The sequence below is a fragment of the Typha angustifolia genome, chromosome 10, assembly GCF_048772165.1.
Source record: "Typha angustifolia cultivar Huaian chromosome 10, ASM4877216v1, whole genome shotgun sequence".
Taxonomy (NCBI): domain Eukaryota; kingdom Viridiplantae; phylum Streptophyta; class Magnoliopsida; order Poales; family Typhaceae; genus Typha; species Typha angustifolia.
This window is the reverse complement of record NC_133248.1, coordinates 10,674,159-10,690,416: the sequence shown is the minus strand read 5'-3', so window position 1 is coordinate 10,690,416 and position 16,258 is coordinate 10,674,159. Positions and strand designations below refer to the sequence as shown.

Here is a 16,258-nt window from a genome sequence, read left to right as displayed (position 1 = left end):
ATGTGGTTACAAAAAAAGAAAAATATCAAGGAGTATCATACAGTGTGGATGGTTATGTGCCGCTAATCAATTAGGAAGTTTCGTAATGACTAAAAGTAAACAAAAAGGAAAATTCTCTGAGACCGATCGGTTAGTAAAGGGTACCCCATGATGTGATGATACCACGTCTTCTTGCAGAAACGGGGTGCCGGTAGATCAAGAGCACCTCTTCTTCCACAGAGGCTCCGTTAGTTCGTTAGTCTTCCCTATTCACTGACGCTCATCACTGCTCCTTCGTAGTTATAAATACGTAGGACCTCTTAGTGGCAAAAACCATAAGTAGTTTTCCCCAACGTATACTTGGCTAAGATTAAGCAAGCTATCACAATAATGCCTCCATTTGCTCACTTACTCCAATGGCTCACCTCTTCCCCCTTCCTCCTCACTCTCCCTCTCCTCCTCATCTGCTATTTCTTGTACTACCAAAACAACAAAGCCATAGTTTCAAGAAACGGTAACGAATTACCTCTTCCACCTTCTCCGCCAGGCCTACCGCTCATCGGGAACCTCCACCAGCTCGGGACGTTCCCTCACGTCTCGCTGCAATCGCTATCCCACAAGTACGGACCTGTCATGCTCCTCCACATTGGCCGGTTACCTACTCTGATAATCTCATCGGCAAAGGCAGCCCAAGAGGTCATGAAAGCTCAAGACGCCAGCTTCGCCAGTAGGCCGCCGTCGCGCATCACTGACCGGATCTTCTACAACTCCCGGGCGGTGGCGTTCGCTCCCTACGGAGAATACTGGAGGCAGGCGCGACGGGTAACTGTGTTACACATGCTAAATCCTAAAAGGGTGCAGGCCTTTAGCCCAGTGAGGGCAGAGGAGGTGGCGCTGTTGATGGAGAGGATACGCGGGTCGATGTCCACCGCCGGTTCGGTTAATCTGAGCGAGTTGTTGATCTCCCTTACGAATGATATCGTATGTCGTGCGGCGTTCGGGCTCAAATTCTCCGAGGAGGCACACGGAAACAGAACTCATAAGTTATTCAGGGAGCTTGGCTACCTGTTGGAGATTATTTATATGGGGGAACTCAACCCGTGGTTGGGTTGGATAGATTGGGTGCGAGGATTGGATAAGAGGGTGGATAAGTTTTCCAAAGAATTGGATAATTTCCTTAGTAAAGTGGTAGAGGACCACATTGCCCGCGCGGAGAAATATGGATCCGATGATCGGGCGGAGAATACTGAGGACTTCCTCGACGTTCTTTTATCCATCAACGCGAAGGATAAAGAAACTACCGTCAACTTCAGCATCAGCGACATTAAAGCAATCATCATGGTAATTAATTAAGTCTCCAGATTAATTGTTCTAGATCCATCCATAAGAGGGCTAATTAATATATAAGTATTGCATATCATGCGTGTTTGGCAGGACATGAACACCGCAGGAACTGATACATCATACTCTACGATGGAATGGACGATGGTGGAGCTCATCAAACACCCGGAAGAAATGAGAAGAGTACAAGAGGAAGTAAGAAGAGTACTGAGTGGATGCGATACGACAAAGGGGATCGCCGAGGAGTACTTAGACAAAATGACCTACTTGAAGGCCGTGATCAAGGAGAGTCTCAGGCTGCACACACCAATCCCATTACTGCTTCCAAAGCACTCAATTGAAGCCACCAAATTTCTAGGCTATAATGTTCCTGCCAACACTAGAGTTTTGATCAACGCATGGGCCATCGCAAGGGATCCAAACTACTGGGAGAGGCCTGAAGAATTCTGGCCTCAGAGGTTCGTGGATAGTCCTATTGATTTCAAGGGACAGGACTTCCACTTGATACCATTTGGGTCCGGCCGCAGAGGCTGCCCCGGGATAAATTTCGCGGTGAAGGTGGTCGAGCTTACGCTTGCTAACTTGCTGTTTCATTTTAATTGGGAATTGCCTGATGGAAGGAAAGGAGAGACACTGGATACCAACAGTGTGTTTAGTGGACTAGCACCACACATCAAGCCTAAGCTCACTTTGGTGGCTAAACCTTTTAATAATTAGTTATCTAAGCTACCCTCTAGATTGGCATGTACTGATTATATACATACATGCTTGTAAGGAATAAAAGTTTTTACTTCTTGCTCTTTTGCATGGAGGAAACGTTTTGGTTTTATTTAGATTTGCAAACTGAGAATAGATTTGTTTCAGATTCTCTCTCTCTCCTCAAATACCTAATATCATGCAAAAGAGTTAACTATAGTAACTCGAAAAATAATTTCTATGACTAATTAGCCTTTAGTTAAGTATTATACTTCTTTATTATGGTTTGGTTAAACTTTAAAGGTTAATTTGGACGAAGAAACTTTGCTAAAAGTACTTGAGATGTAATTATCTTGGTATATAATTCCATGCGAAGTTTGAGACGAAGGAACGGTGATGTGGACGGCATTTGTCAAGTATCGTACGTGGCTGTAATTGTAAACACTGGAAGAGGTGCCGTAGAAACCTTTTTCTCTTTTTCTAAAGAAATTTTTCTATGGAGATGCCTTAAAGTTCAAACTCGTATGATAAGGAAAGAGAACGATCGATGCTAAAAGGTAAGTCGATAGTCGTTGATCCAATTTAATATTCCACTTGATGCCATTCGTTAATAACTACGTTTGGACGCGTGCCATCATGATACTAGCGGCCAAGTGTAGTGAATCGTCGTATATGACATTTACTATTCTTTTAGTCAGACAAATATCATTAATTGTAAGTTTGGCCAATATTTACTGCTCACTGATGTCAAACTTATTATTTAAGTGATTTTTTTTTATGTGCCACTAATTTAAAATAAAATAGCATAATATCTTGGCTTTACTGTATTTACAAATATTGAAAAAAAAATTATATATGCCACACGTAATTACAGGTATTTTCAATATACTGATAAAAACTTAAAGATAATAAAATTGAGTCGACAATTAAAAATAAATGCTATTAATTTTAGATAGAATGATATTGTATCATAGTTTTACCGACATTTATTATATATGAAGTGGTTTTATTTATAACAAAATTAAAATATAAGGTGTTTATTTTCATCTTAAATATATGGAATTCTTTTTTGATTTGATTTGTTTCAACATTTTACAAATTAAGACTATATATACCTAACTATTTGTAAAATATGAGGCTAAGGAGAGCGTCGACTTCCACTAACCAGCTAATAGAGTAGTAAAGTAATTTATCATTCATTATTTTTATAAAAAGTGGACCATCTATGAGAGAGGAATAAAAAAATAGTTAAATATAGTTTATCCGCTTCTACTTGTATCTAAAATTATTTTATATTTGTATAATTTTTTATGCTAACTCGCGGTCTAGACTAAAGTAAGACGGTTAGATTTTTCGTCAAACTTAACGTAGCTCTGTCTAAATTGCGAAAATGCTTCTTTATACTTATTAGGCAAACTGATTAGTAAGAAAGGTAATTTGGATAATTTGATAATTTTACTTATTTGTTATATTTGATATAAAGAATCATTTTAGTACTTTATATAATTTTTTTTAAAGAAAAATTGATTATATTATTAATTCAATCAAACAATTACAACTTGATACGAGCGGTGAAAAGAGAAATAGGATAAAAATCCTAAGAACAAGCCTCTCATTTGGCTACATTACAGACCTTATAATAATAAAAATAAAATATCAAGCACTCAGTCATAATAAAAAAAATGAGATAGAGTAATACTCTTGAAATAAGCTAACCGCGGCCACACTACAGATTTATCAGTATGAGTTTTAAAAATGAAACTCTCAACAAAGGAGAGCTCCTAGATAGAGAATTCAAGCACATCGGTGACGGAGTGATTTATCAAAATCCACTTGAGAACTTCATTTAAGTAACATGTAAAAGTAAGAAAAAAAAACAATAAAAAAAAAGATAGCAAGGAGGATGAGAGTGCTAGATCTGTCGGTCAGTACGATGAAAAATCTAACAGTCTCACTTTATTTAGGAACTAGTTTAATATAAAATATTATATAGGAGTAAAATTATTTTAGACATAAATATTCGTAGGTAAAAATATAATTAACCAAATTAAAAATGCTTCGTTTGTCTTCCAAATCAAAAGAATGGTCAGTACTTTGGTTCATATTAACCGGCACCTTTGATTAAATTTAAAAAAAAATTATACAATTTTAACGGCTAGATTAGAAAAGAGAAATTAATATTATCTATTTGTATCAAATAAATAGAAGCAATGATCCTTTTTGTTAGTATTAAATCATTTATCTTATTTTAAATATAATAAACATGCGTAAAAATTGAATTGGTTAGTAGGATTTTATTTTAAACTAACAGCTCACTAACTACTATCTTAAGACAGGTTTAATTAAGTTATATAAGTCTTTAAGATAAGTGTGAATTTGAGTTCTATAAATCTATATACGAGGGGTTGAGCTCATTTGTTTAATCATCCAAACATTACAATTTATTTGTAGCCCTAAGTTTATTTTATGAGTAAGAGTAAGATAACTTAAAAGTTAAAATAAATTAATCTCTCTTCATGACCACCATCGCCGCCCTTTCATCTTTCTCTCCATCTTCATCTACTATTATTCACTCTAATCGAAGACTACAACCCTTGTTATGGATCGACTCTAGTCAATTCGTAACATGATATATAAAGAGTTCAAGCAAAATTATTTTTTTAACAAGAACGCTTTAGATTTTATTTTTATATCAATTCACACCGTACTATTATCATTCAACCCCTGCATTCTAGTTAAACTGCCAAAAAGATACATTGTCATAGGTTTTCTTAACTATCTGTTTACTGTATAGTGAGTAAAAGTAATAATAGATAAAAAGACAACCTTAATATCCTTGCATAAATTGTTGTAGGTAAGGTAAAATAAATGCATAATTAGATTTTAAAGTCAAAAGAATTTAAAAAAAATAGAATGTTCTTTTTATGTAATATTAACTCAGAATAGTTTTGAGTCAATTTAATTGATAAATATAAAGAAAAATTTTCTTTAGATCTCCGGAAGTATCATGGACTGTTTATGAGCAATGAAAAAAGAAAAAGTTGGTCCTTCGTGCATTATTGCACTTAGTATATACACACGACAGAATAACATACTTTATAAAAAGCAAAAGAAAAGAGGTTATTATTATTATTATTATTATTTTTTAAAGTTGTAATGGCAAAGTTTCCCCTAGTCTTTGAAGAGTGAAAGGTAATAATTCCGCATTTTGCCATGGAAGAATTCTGATAACTAAACATAAAGAGAGTACCTTACTCATCATTGGACGTTGAGGTGCGAGGTGACGGAGGCAAGCAGCTGCGCAAGCTATCATGCGTTCCATCTGTTCGTCGTTATAGGTTTTCAAACGTGGATCGATGAGGGAACCCCACTTGCCATCTTCACGACCTGGAGTAAGCAAAGGTCTCGCCTGCAAGTCACACAACCATGTATGATTACAAGCTGCGCAATTATCCTTCATATTTTTAATGTTTTACAAAGAGAGCACAAACATGCAGTAGTAAATTAAAACAGTGCAAGCTTCATAGAATTGAAAAGAAAAGGAAAAAACTAACTAACTAACTAACCCACCCAGTCATAAGGATATGTGCTTAAATAAAAGAATCAAGAAATTAAATGGCATACATTGGCTTCAAAATTACAATAAAAAAGAATATTAGCTGCCTTTACTATTACGGTGGCGTTCTCTCCCTACGAGGAGTACTGGAGGCAGACGCGGCGCATAACGGTGCTACACATGCTAAACCCTAAAAGAGTGAAGGCCTTTAGCCCGGTGAGGGAAGAGGAGGTGGCCCTGTTGATGGAGAGGATACGCCAGTCAATGTCCACAGCCGGTTCGGTAAATCTGAGCGAGTTGTTGATCTCCCTTACGAATGATATCGTATGTCGAGCGACGTTCGGGTGCAAATTCTCCGAGGAGGAACATGGAAACAGAACCCATAGCTTGTTCAGGGAGATTGGGTACCTGTTGGAGATTATTTATATGGGGGAACTCAACCCGTGGTTGGGTTGGATAGATTGGGTGAGCGGGTTGGATAAGAGGGTGGATAAGTGTTCCAAAGAATTGGATAATTTCCTTAATAAAGTGGTAAAGGACCATATTGCCCGCGCGGAGAAATATGGATCCGATGATCGAGCGGAGAATACTGATGACTTCGTCGACGTTCTGCTATCCATCAACGCGAAGGATAAAGAAGCTACCGTCACCTTAAGCATCGACGATATCAAAGCAATCCTCCTGGTAATTAATTAAGTCTCTAGTTTAATTGTTCTAGATCCATCAGCTTAATAATTTTATATAAAATGAAAGAACCTGATCAGTTTAATTATCTAATTTCGATAACGCATGCATCAAATGAATTGGCTTTCAGGGAGCTAATTAATATATAACTATTGCATGCATGCATGCATGTTTGGCAGGACGTGCACACCGCAGGAACTGATACATCATACTCTACGATGGAATGGGCGATGGTGGAGCTCATCAAACATCCGGAAGAAATGAGAAGAGTACAAGAGGAAGTAAGAAGAGTACTGAGTGGATGCGATACGACAAAGGCGATCACCGAGGAGCACTTAAACAAAATGACCTACTTGAAGGCCGTGATCAAGGATAGTCTCACGCTGCACACACCAGTCCCATTACTGCTTCCAATGCAATCTGAAAAATCCTTAGACACATGTATGTATCTAACCTCTAGGCAATGATATTTCTCGTTCGCTTAAGTAAAAGTCGGAAGAAATATTAAAAACGAAAGTAGAGATGAACGCCAAGATTTTAACGTGGAAAACCCAAACGGGAAAAAAACCACGGATCCAAACTCGGATCAAAACCAATCACTATGATAGTAACAGTTACAAGACTGACTCACAAAACAACCCGTCGATCCAAACAACTTTATTCCTCTCAGTCTTGATCGCTAGAACCCACGATTCACTGCTTCTTGTGATTGAAGTCCAATCTCAGTAGCCCTCGAGATTGATCTTTCGTCTAGATAGCCCTTAAGACGAAAGATTAAGATTTGTAGATGCGAAGGGTCTTGTTTGTTGAAGAACCGATGTAGCCTCCAAAAAGTCTCCTTGAATAATCTTCTTCAACTACCCTAGGTTAGGGCAACACTATCCTTATATATGATCTCCAAAATAGAGCCAAATCCAAGTCATAATCGTACTCACAAAAATCCAATAAATTGCAAACTTCATAGGTGCGTTCGAACGCGGCCCGAGTGCGTTCGAACGGCCTAACTTAATCTCAGGTGCGTTCGAACGGGCCCAAGTGCGTTCGAACGCGACAGCTTGAATTCTTCAGGTTGCGTTCGAACGCGTTTGTGAACGCGGCTCTCTGTCTGTGTGAACGCAGATTTCGCGTTCGAACTCGTTTGTGAACGCACCGCGTTTGAACTCGTTTGTGAACGCACCGCGTTCGAACGCGTTTGTGAACGCGGTGTGAACTCAACAGCTTTTCTCCAATAACCTTGCAATTCTTCAGACCAGAGATATTCTAGACTTCTGTAAAGCTCATATACATGTAAAAAATACACTTAGAATATTTTGTACACAATTGCCAACAAATAAAAACCTAACAATCTCCCCCTTGGCAATTTGTGACAAAACACCTAGGTTACAAGATATTACAAAGACTTCAAATTGAGCAATCAACAAGTCTAGAATATTTTGCACATCAAGCCCTGCAAATAAACATATACCAATCCAAGATCAAGTGAAAATAACTTGAAATGAATAAACAATCTAAACACAAGTTATCAATGTAGCATAAATTCAAAAGTACTTAAGCAGATAAAGTTCACAGTTACTTCAGGCAAAGTTCAAAAGTACTTAAGACTCTCATAAACTCCCCCTATGCTCATACTCCCCCTACACACCTAGACACCTAAACACTAACCTAGACACTAAGACACTCTCCCCCTTTTTGACATAAATGCCAAAGACTAGGAACTCGGAGGAAACTGACGATGAAGAATCGTCAACACAGAGTCGAGGTAGGTGAAGAAGGCGGCCTTGGTTTCTTGGTAATTGTAGCTTTTTTAGGCATTCTAGAGAAGGAAAAAAGTCGCAAGATTCCACATATGCCCAATGAATACAAAAAAAATCCAAAAATTCTAGAAACCATGAAGACCCTAAGTGAAATCCATCTTCCACTTAAAAATGCAAGTTATCACGTTCAATCGCACAAAAAACATCAAGATATTAACTTTAACGTGATCAAAACTTGAAACTACACGAAATCAATCAAGATCAATAGACTTTGGAGATGCACTTCTAGAAATTCAAAATACATTCAAGACATAGAATATGACAATCAAATGAAATAAGTCATACACAGATCAATCAAGTCATCAAAAGCATATTATAATCAATTCTAATGCATCACTCAAAATTAAATTAATCTTGATTGATCATAACGATACGCATATGCAAGATGAGCATAGATAACATGAACCAATCTTCTTAAACAAACTTTCATATATAAACAATGATGCAACACAGTAGTCAAACCGACTTAGTATTGAAATTTTACACTTTTCGACTTATTCTCCATAACATAACAGGAATTTTTCCTGTATTTTTTTTAAAAAAAATAGGTGCAATGATGACTTTCACACATGAGTAGGTAGCCCTTTTCTTGTAGTACGAATCAAATAAAGTGCAAGAAGAAATTCACATCTATCATTTTTTTTTGAATTTGCATATAATGTACTGAGTCAAACTGGACTCGAAACAAGACGGTTTTCACACTAACTCATTGTAGCCCTTTTCATTGATCTTTTATAAAAATATATTTGAGAACTAAGTATGAGGTCAAACTGTGCAAATCAAAGTTAATAGTGAGCTATTTAAAAAAATATTCATGATATCATGCTCACACAAGAATACACATACGTTATGAGTGCATTAAAATTTTATTATTATAGAAGTCGAGGGAGTGACAAAATCAAAATTGAAACAATATACTACAAGATGACAAAATTGACTATAATAACTCATAATCAAGAGAAAAATCATATTTTTATGTCAAGAGTATATTATTGAATCTAGGAGTGCATCAATTTTTTTTTATAACAAAAACTCTCGACAAATCTAAAACTGAAACCAAAGAAAATTTCAGAGTAAAATAAAATCTAAAAAAATGAAACAAAATAATAAGAAACTCGCAAACTAAAACACAAATCAATCCAAAGCACAAATCCCTTCAGATAGGGTTTCACAAATACCAATTGAAAAAATAAATCCCTAAAGAAATGCGAAGATACTGAAATCTCTGTAAATCAAAAGGTTTTGTAACAAATCACCCAACTGTTTCTCCGTCTCAACATGTTCTATTGCTATTGTTTTGTCTTGTTACATTTCAGATTATGTGAAGTTCTAACAATATAGCAATTATTAGATGTTCTAGATCCTAAACATATAACATTACCATCATGATCTAGAATAGTACAATCATTTTTAGAGAATTCTACCTCATAACCTTCATCACAAAATTGAATGATGCTTAATAAATTTGCTTTCAAGCCATTAACATAAAGAACATTTTCGAGACTAGGAATCCCCGGAGTACTTACCTTTCCTTTACCTATTACCTTGGATGAGTTACCATCTCCGAATGTCACAACTCCCCTTTCATGTTTTTCGAGATTAGAAAATAAAGAGTTGTCACACGACATATGTCTTGAACAGCCACTATCTAAATACCACAATTCAGAATTTAAGGCTTTCAAGGCAGTATGCACAATATAACATTTCAAATCAGATTTCTTGATCCATATGGCCTTTGTTTTCATCCCATAAATAAAAGCACTTCTAGGTTTTTGCAAAAATTTGCAATGTGGTCGAATATGCCCTAGAATGCCGCAATGATAGCATGTCGGAACAAACCTTTTTCTACTCACCTTATGTCGAGGAGAGTGGTTAGAGTTTACCTTTGGTACCGTCGAAGATTCACCAGTTTGTATATTCAAGTTCTGTTTAGAAGGGTTCATCCACGATTGCTTTGTAAATGCGGTTGATGGCTTCAGGTATTCTTCCTTTTGTATACCTGCAGAAACAAATACAGTTTTATTATTATTTGAATTACCAATGTATCCAACACGATACCTGTCTTTTCCAGAGATCTGAGCTTTTAGAATTTCGTCAAGTTTGTTCTTCCCTTTCAGAAATGTAACTTCCTTATGCAATCGCTCTAGTTCAATTTCATCAGCCTTCATTTTATTTTTTGCATTGTCAAGTTGTTCAGAAAGGTCTTTGACATGTTCAAGCTCCAATTTATACATCTCTTCAAATTGAATTCTTTCTGGTTCGATTACCTTGAGTCGTTGAAGTAGTCTAAGATTGCTTTTCTTGAGTTTAAACGACTCTAGGTATAAGTGATTATATGTCTTTTGGATTTCAGATTCATCTTCCTCAGCAGGTAACATATCCTGATCATCTGTACTATTAGTATCAACAATAGAGTCAGTATAAAGTAGAGAAGAGGTAAAAGCTACAAAGTTTTCTTCGTCCTTTTCAGAATCATCAATAGATTCATCTGAGTCATCCCAAGTAACTTTCATAGCTTTGCCCTTCCTCTTAGGACGATTAGGACATTCTTGTGCGATGTATCCAAAACCAGAACATTCAAAACATTGAACTTTATTCTCAAAATTCTTATTTTTCTATTTGACATTGTTGTTGGTACCACCTGTATTTGAACTCACAGTATTCTTCCATTTTACAAAGGCTTTGCTTTTCTCAAGTTTTTCAGCATTTAACTTGTTTGGCTTTCGAAAGAATTTATTGAACTTTTTGACAAACATGGTCAACATCTCAACATCTAAATCACCTTCATCATCCGACTCCTCTAAATTTTGTTCAACTGTAGATAGGGCCATCCCTTCGGACTTCCTCGGTTTTGAAAGACTGGACTCAAATGTTTGTAGATTTCCTACCAATTGTTCAACTTTCATTGAATCGGTATCCTTACTTTCCTCAATAGCTGTAACTTTTGCCTGAAACCTTTCTGGAAGGGACCTAAGGATCTTACGGATAATTCTGTTTTCAGGAAGTTTCTCTCCTAGGTTGAAACTAGAGTTGACCATATCACTCAGCTTTGCATAGAACTCATCAAATGTCTCATTCTCCTCCATGGTTATTTTTATATTAAAAAAAGATGACGCACAGACCAAACAAGTTGGCGAAGAAATAAGTTGCCAGTTTCAAGCGGAATTTACTTAATTCTTAATCCTGTCTGTATCTCAACTTGGTTTGATTGGAGAAATTTAATGACCCGCACCACGTTAATTTCCATGTGTACTTCTAGGTCGACTGAAAGAAGCCATTCATTTTGTGCAAGATTTGTCAAACTGAAAGCTTTGCAGGATGTTAACGTATCATTTGTCTATTGCTTTGCCGTGACAAATTAGCAGTAGTATATGAAAAGTAATGGGTTTTATTAAGTTGAAGATTATTTAGCGAAGCGAATTAAAGGTGCAGTTCCAGCACGAATGTTTGATATTTTAATGGCGTGAGTCTAGTGTTTGGACACTATCTCCTTAAGACAAAATTAAAATTGACCCATACGTGCGAACCGAGCCGAGCCAGGCAGCACGCGTGTGAGTTAAGTTATATAGTAATCTTTACTTACAAAATAGATATCCCTTTTGGGTCCCAAATCCCATATGAAGTTTGTTACTTATATACCATACTAACATTTCTTAAATACGTAATATGATACTAAACTCACTTTTCTTTATTTTTTTTCACTACCATGATACTCACTTTAGAGCTAATTTTCATTCACTTCTCTTCATGGATTTGATTAAGTGAATATATGATAATAAAGTACTCTTTAAGCTAAATAAATTTCAACATTAAACCATCATTTATAATGTGTGGGTCCCACTTAAAATTTAGTTAAAATTTAATAAAAAACTTATGCTAAATACATGAAATTATCGACAATAGTTTGATGCTCTATCCAATTACTCCAAAAACACATTTTCTCCTATATTAAAAGAGGTACATTTTAAGTTAATAACTCTTTTTTTATCTCTTATAAAAGAGGTTAATCAGATAGAGAATGAAGTAGAAGCCAGCGACTTCGTTCGTGGCTCGTCCACTCAGAAAATTAAGTCGACTCTTCCTACTTATTTAGACTCCATTTACTTGGAAGATTTCCTACCATTAGGAGTAATTATAAGCTACTAACTGAGATAATGGAGTTTACGTTCTCTTGTACATTGGAACTGTAGTCCAGCCACGACGAAGAAATTAAGTAAAACTTGTAGTTTTCTGAATGCTCCACGATATAGAAGAGAGAGAGTGAGATCCTTCTTCTTCTCTTCTTCCTCTTCTTCTTCTTCTTCTTCTTCTTCTTCTTCTTCTTCTTCTTCTTCGTTTCCAGAAAGATCAACGTCAAATTGGAAGGCCTGCAGTGGACGCTTGACAACTGTAGCATATTGCAATGGAGACGGATTTATCTTTGACAATTTCCGTGCGAAGTTTGACATTAAGGCAAAGAAATTGTAACACATCGATCAATCCACATCCATGGTGTACATATAATATTTCACTTTACTTTTTATACTGTAACAATGCTAAAACATAACTAGCAAACGTTGGAAATGTGGTTACAAGAAAAGAAAAAAATAATCAAGGAGTATCATACAGTGTGGATGGTTATGTGCCGCTAATCAATTAGGAAGTTTCGTAATGACTAAAAGTAAACAAAAAGGAAAATTCTCTGAGACCGATCGGTTAGTAAAGGGTACCCCATGATGTGATGATACCACGTCTTCTTGCAGAAACGGGGTGCCGGTAGATCAAGAGCACCTCTTCTTCCACAGAGGCTCCGTTAGTTCGTTAGTCTTCCCTATTCACTGACGCTCATCACTGCTCCTTCGTAGTTATAGATATGTAGGACCTCTTAGTGGCAAAAACCATAAGTAGTTTTCCCCAACGTATACTTGGCTAAGATTAAGCAAGCTATCACAATAATGCCTCCATTTGCTCACTTACTCCAATGGCTCACCTCTTCCCCCTTCCTCCTCACTCTCCCTCTCCTCCTCATCTGCTATTTCTTGTACTACCAAAACAACAAAGCCGTAGTTTCAAGAAACGGTAACGAATTACCTCTTCCTCCTTCTCCGCCAGGCCTACCGCTCATCGGGAACCTCCACCAGCTCGGGACGTTCCCTCACGTCTCGCTGCAATCGCTATCCCACAAGTACGGACCTGTCATGCTCCTCCACATTGGCCGGTTACCTACTCTGATAATCTCATCGGCAAAGGCAGCCCAAGAGGTCATGAAAGCTCAAGACGCCAGCTTCGCCAGTAGGCCGCCATCGCGCATCACTGACCGGATCTTCTACAACTCCCGGGCGGTGGGGTTCGCTCCCTACGGAGAGTACTGGAGGCAGGCGCGACGGGTAACTGTGTTACACATGCTAAATCCTAAAAGGGTGCAGACCTTTAGCCCAGTGAGGGCAGAGGAGGTGGCGCTGTTGATGGAGAGGATACGCGGGTCGATGTCCACCGCCCGTTCGGTTAATCTGAGCGAGTTGTTGATCTCCCTTACGAATGATATCGTATGTCGTGCGGCGTTCGGGCTCAAATTCTCCGAGGAGGCACACGGAAACAGTACTCATAAGTTATTCAGGGAGCTTGGCTACCTGTTGGAGATTATTTATATGGGGGAACTCAACCCGTGGTTGGGTTGGATAGATTGGGTGAGAGGGTTGGATAAGAGGGTGGATAAGTTTTCCAAAGAATTCGATAGTTTCCTTAGTAAAGTGGTAGAGGGCCACATTGCCCGCGCGGAGAAATATGGATCCGATGATCGAGCGGAGAATACTGAGGACTTCCTCGACGTTCTTTTATCCATCAATGCGAAGGATAAAGAAACTACCGTCAACTTCAGCATCAGCGACATTAAAGCAATCATCATGGTAATTAATTAAGTATCCAGATTAATTGTTCTAGATCCATCAGCTTAATAATTTTGTATAAAATGAAAGAACCTGATCAGTTTAATTATCTAATTTCGATAACGCATGCATCAAATGAATTGGCTTTCAGGGAGCTAATTAATATATAACTATTGCATGCATGCATGCATGTTTGGCAGGAGATGCACACCGCAGGAACTGATACATCATACTCTACGATGGAATGGGCGATGGTGGAGCTCATCAAACATCCGGAAGAAATGAGAAGAGTACAAGAGGAAGTAAGAAGAGTACTGAGTGGATGCGATACGACAAAGGGGATCGCCGAGGAGTACTTAGACAAAATGACCTACTTGAAGGCCGTGATCAAGGAGAGTCTCAGGCTGCACACACCACTCCCATTACTGCTTCCAAAGCACTCAATTGAAGCCACCAAATTACTAGGCTATAATGTTCCTGCCAACACTAGAGTTTTGATCAACGCATGGGCCATTGCAAGGGACCCAAACTACTGGGAGAGGCCTGAAGAATTCTGGCCTCAGAGGTTCGTGGATAGTCCTATTGATTACAAGGGACAGGACTTCCAGTTAATACCATTTGGGTCCGGCCGCAGAGGCTGCCCCGGGATAAATTTCGCGGTGAAGGTGGTCGAGCTTACGCTTGCTAACTTGCTGTTTCATTTTAATTGGGAATTGCCCGATGGAAGGAAAGGAGAGACACTGGATACCAACAGTGTGTTTAGTGGACTAGCACCACACATCAAGCCTAAGCTCACTTTGGTGGCTAAACCTTTTAATAATTAGTTATCTAAGCTACCCTGGAGATTTGCTTGTACTGATTATATACGTACATGCTTGTAAGGAAATAAAAGTTTTAACTTCTTGCTCTTTTGCATGGAGGAAACCTTTTGGTTTTATCTAGATTTGCAAACTGAGAATATATTTGTTTTAAATTCTCTCTCCTCAAATACCTAATATCATGCAAAAAGAGTTAATTATAGTAACTCAAAAAATAATTTTGATGACTAATTATCATTTAGTGAAGTATTAGACTTCTTTATTATGGTTTGGTTAAACTTTAAAGGTTAATTTGGACGAAGAAACTTTGCTAAAAGTACTTGCGGCGAAGGAACGGTGATGTGGACGGCATTTGTCAAGTATCGTACGTGGCTGTAATCGTAAACAATGGAAGAGGTGCCGTAGAAACCTTTTTCTCTTTTTCTAAAGAAATTTTTCTATGGAGATGCCTTAAAGTTCAAACTCGTATGATAAGGAAAGAGAACGATCGATGCTAAAAGGTAAGTGAATCGTTGACATTTACTATTCTTTTAGTCAGACAAATATCATTAATTGTAAGTTTGGCCAATATTTACTGCTCACTGATGTCAAACTTATTATTTAAGTGATTTTTTTTATGTGCCACTAATTTAAAATAAAATAGCATAATATCTTGGCTTTACTGTATTTACAAATATTGAAAAAAAAATTATATATGCCACACGTAATTACAGGTATTTTCAATATACTGATAAAAACTTAAAGATAATAAAATTGAGTCGACAATTAAAAATAAATGCTACTAATTTTAGATAGAATGATATTGTATCATAGTTTTACCGACATTTATTATATATGAAATACCGAGGGCGATTAAAAGTAAATATGAGGCCTTATTTATAAATAACAGTAAGAGGTTTTATTCATAACGGAATCAAAATATAAGGTGTTTATTTTCATGATAAATATATCGAATTCTTTTTTAATTTGATTTGTTTCAACATTTTACAAATTAAGACAATATTTACCTAAATATTTGTAAAATATTGGGCTGACGAAAGTGTCCACTTCACTAACCAGCTAATAGAGTAGTAAAGTAATTTATCATTCATTATTTTTATAAAAAGTGGACCATCTATGAGAGAGGAATAAAAAAATAGTTAAATATATTTTATCCGCTTCTACTTGTATCTAAAATTATTTTATATTTGTATAATTTTTTATGCTAACTGGCGGTCTAGTCTAAAGTAAGACGGTTAGATTTTTCATCAAACTTAATGTAGCTCTGTCTAAATTGCGAAAATGCTTCTTTATACTTATTAGGCAAACTGATTAGTAAGAAAGGTAATTTGGATAATTTGATAATTTTACTTATTTGCTATATTTGATATAAAGAATCATTTTAGTACTTTGTATAATTTTTTTTAAAGAAAAGTTGATTATATTATTAATTCAATCAAACAATTACAATTTGATACAAGAGGTGAAAAGAGAAATAGGATAAAAATCCTAAGAACAAGCCTCTCA

The 16,258-nt window shown here is 36.7% G+C and overlaps 2 protein-coding genes across 2 annotated transcripts; both read left to right on the top strand.

Annotated features, from left to right (window-relative positions):
* The first annotated feature begins 211 nt into the window (after positions 1 to 211).
* Positions 212 to 2,147, top strand: LOC140769358 (cytochrome P450 736A117-like). Its single transcript, XM_073110036.1, has 2 exons — positions 212 to 1,320; positions 1,414 to 2,147. The coding sequence occupies exons 1-2, from the start codon at positions 370 to 372 to the stop codon at positions 2,035 to 2,037; spliced, it is 1,575 nt and encodes a 524-aa protein (XP_072966137.1). The 5' UTR covers positions 212 to 369; the 3' UTR covers positions 2,038 to 2,147.
* Positions 2,148 to 12,827: 10,680 nt separating this feature from the next.
* LOC140768066 (cytochrome P450 736A117-like) lies at positions 12,828 to 14,945 on the top strand. The gene is made up of 2 exons (XM_073108154.1): positions 12,828 to 13,955; positions 14,135 to 14,945. The coding sequence occupies exons 1-2, from the start codon at positions 13,005 to 13,007 to the stop codon at positions 14,756 to 14,758; spliced, it is 1,575 nt and encodes a 524-aa protein (XP_072964255.1). The 5' UTR covers positions 12,828 to 13,004; the 3' UTR covers positions 14,759 to 14,945.
* The last annotated feature ends 1,313 nt before the right edge of the window (positions 14,946 to 16,258 follow it).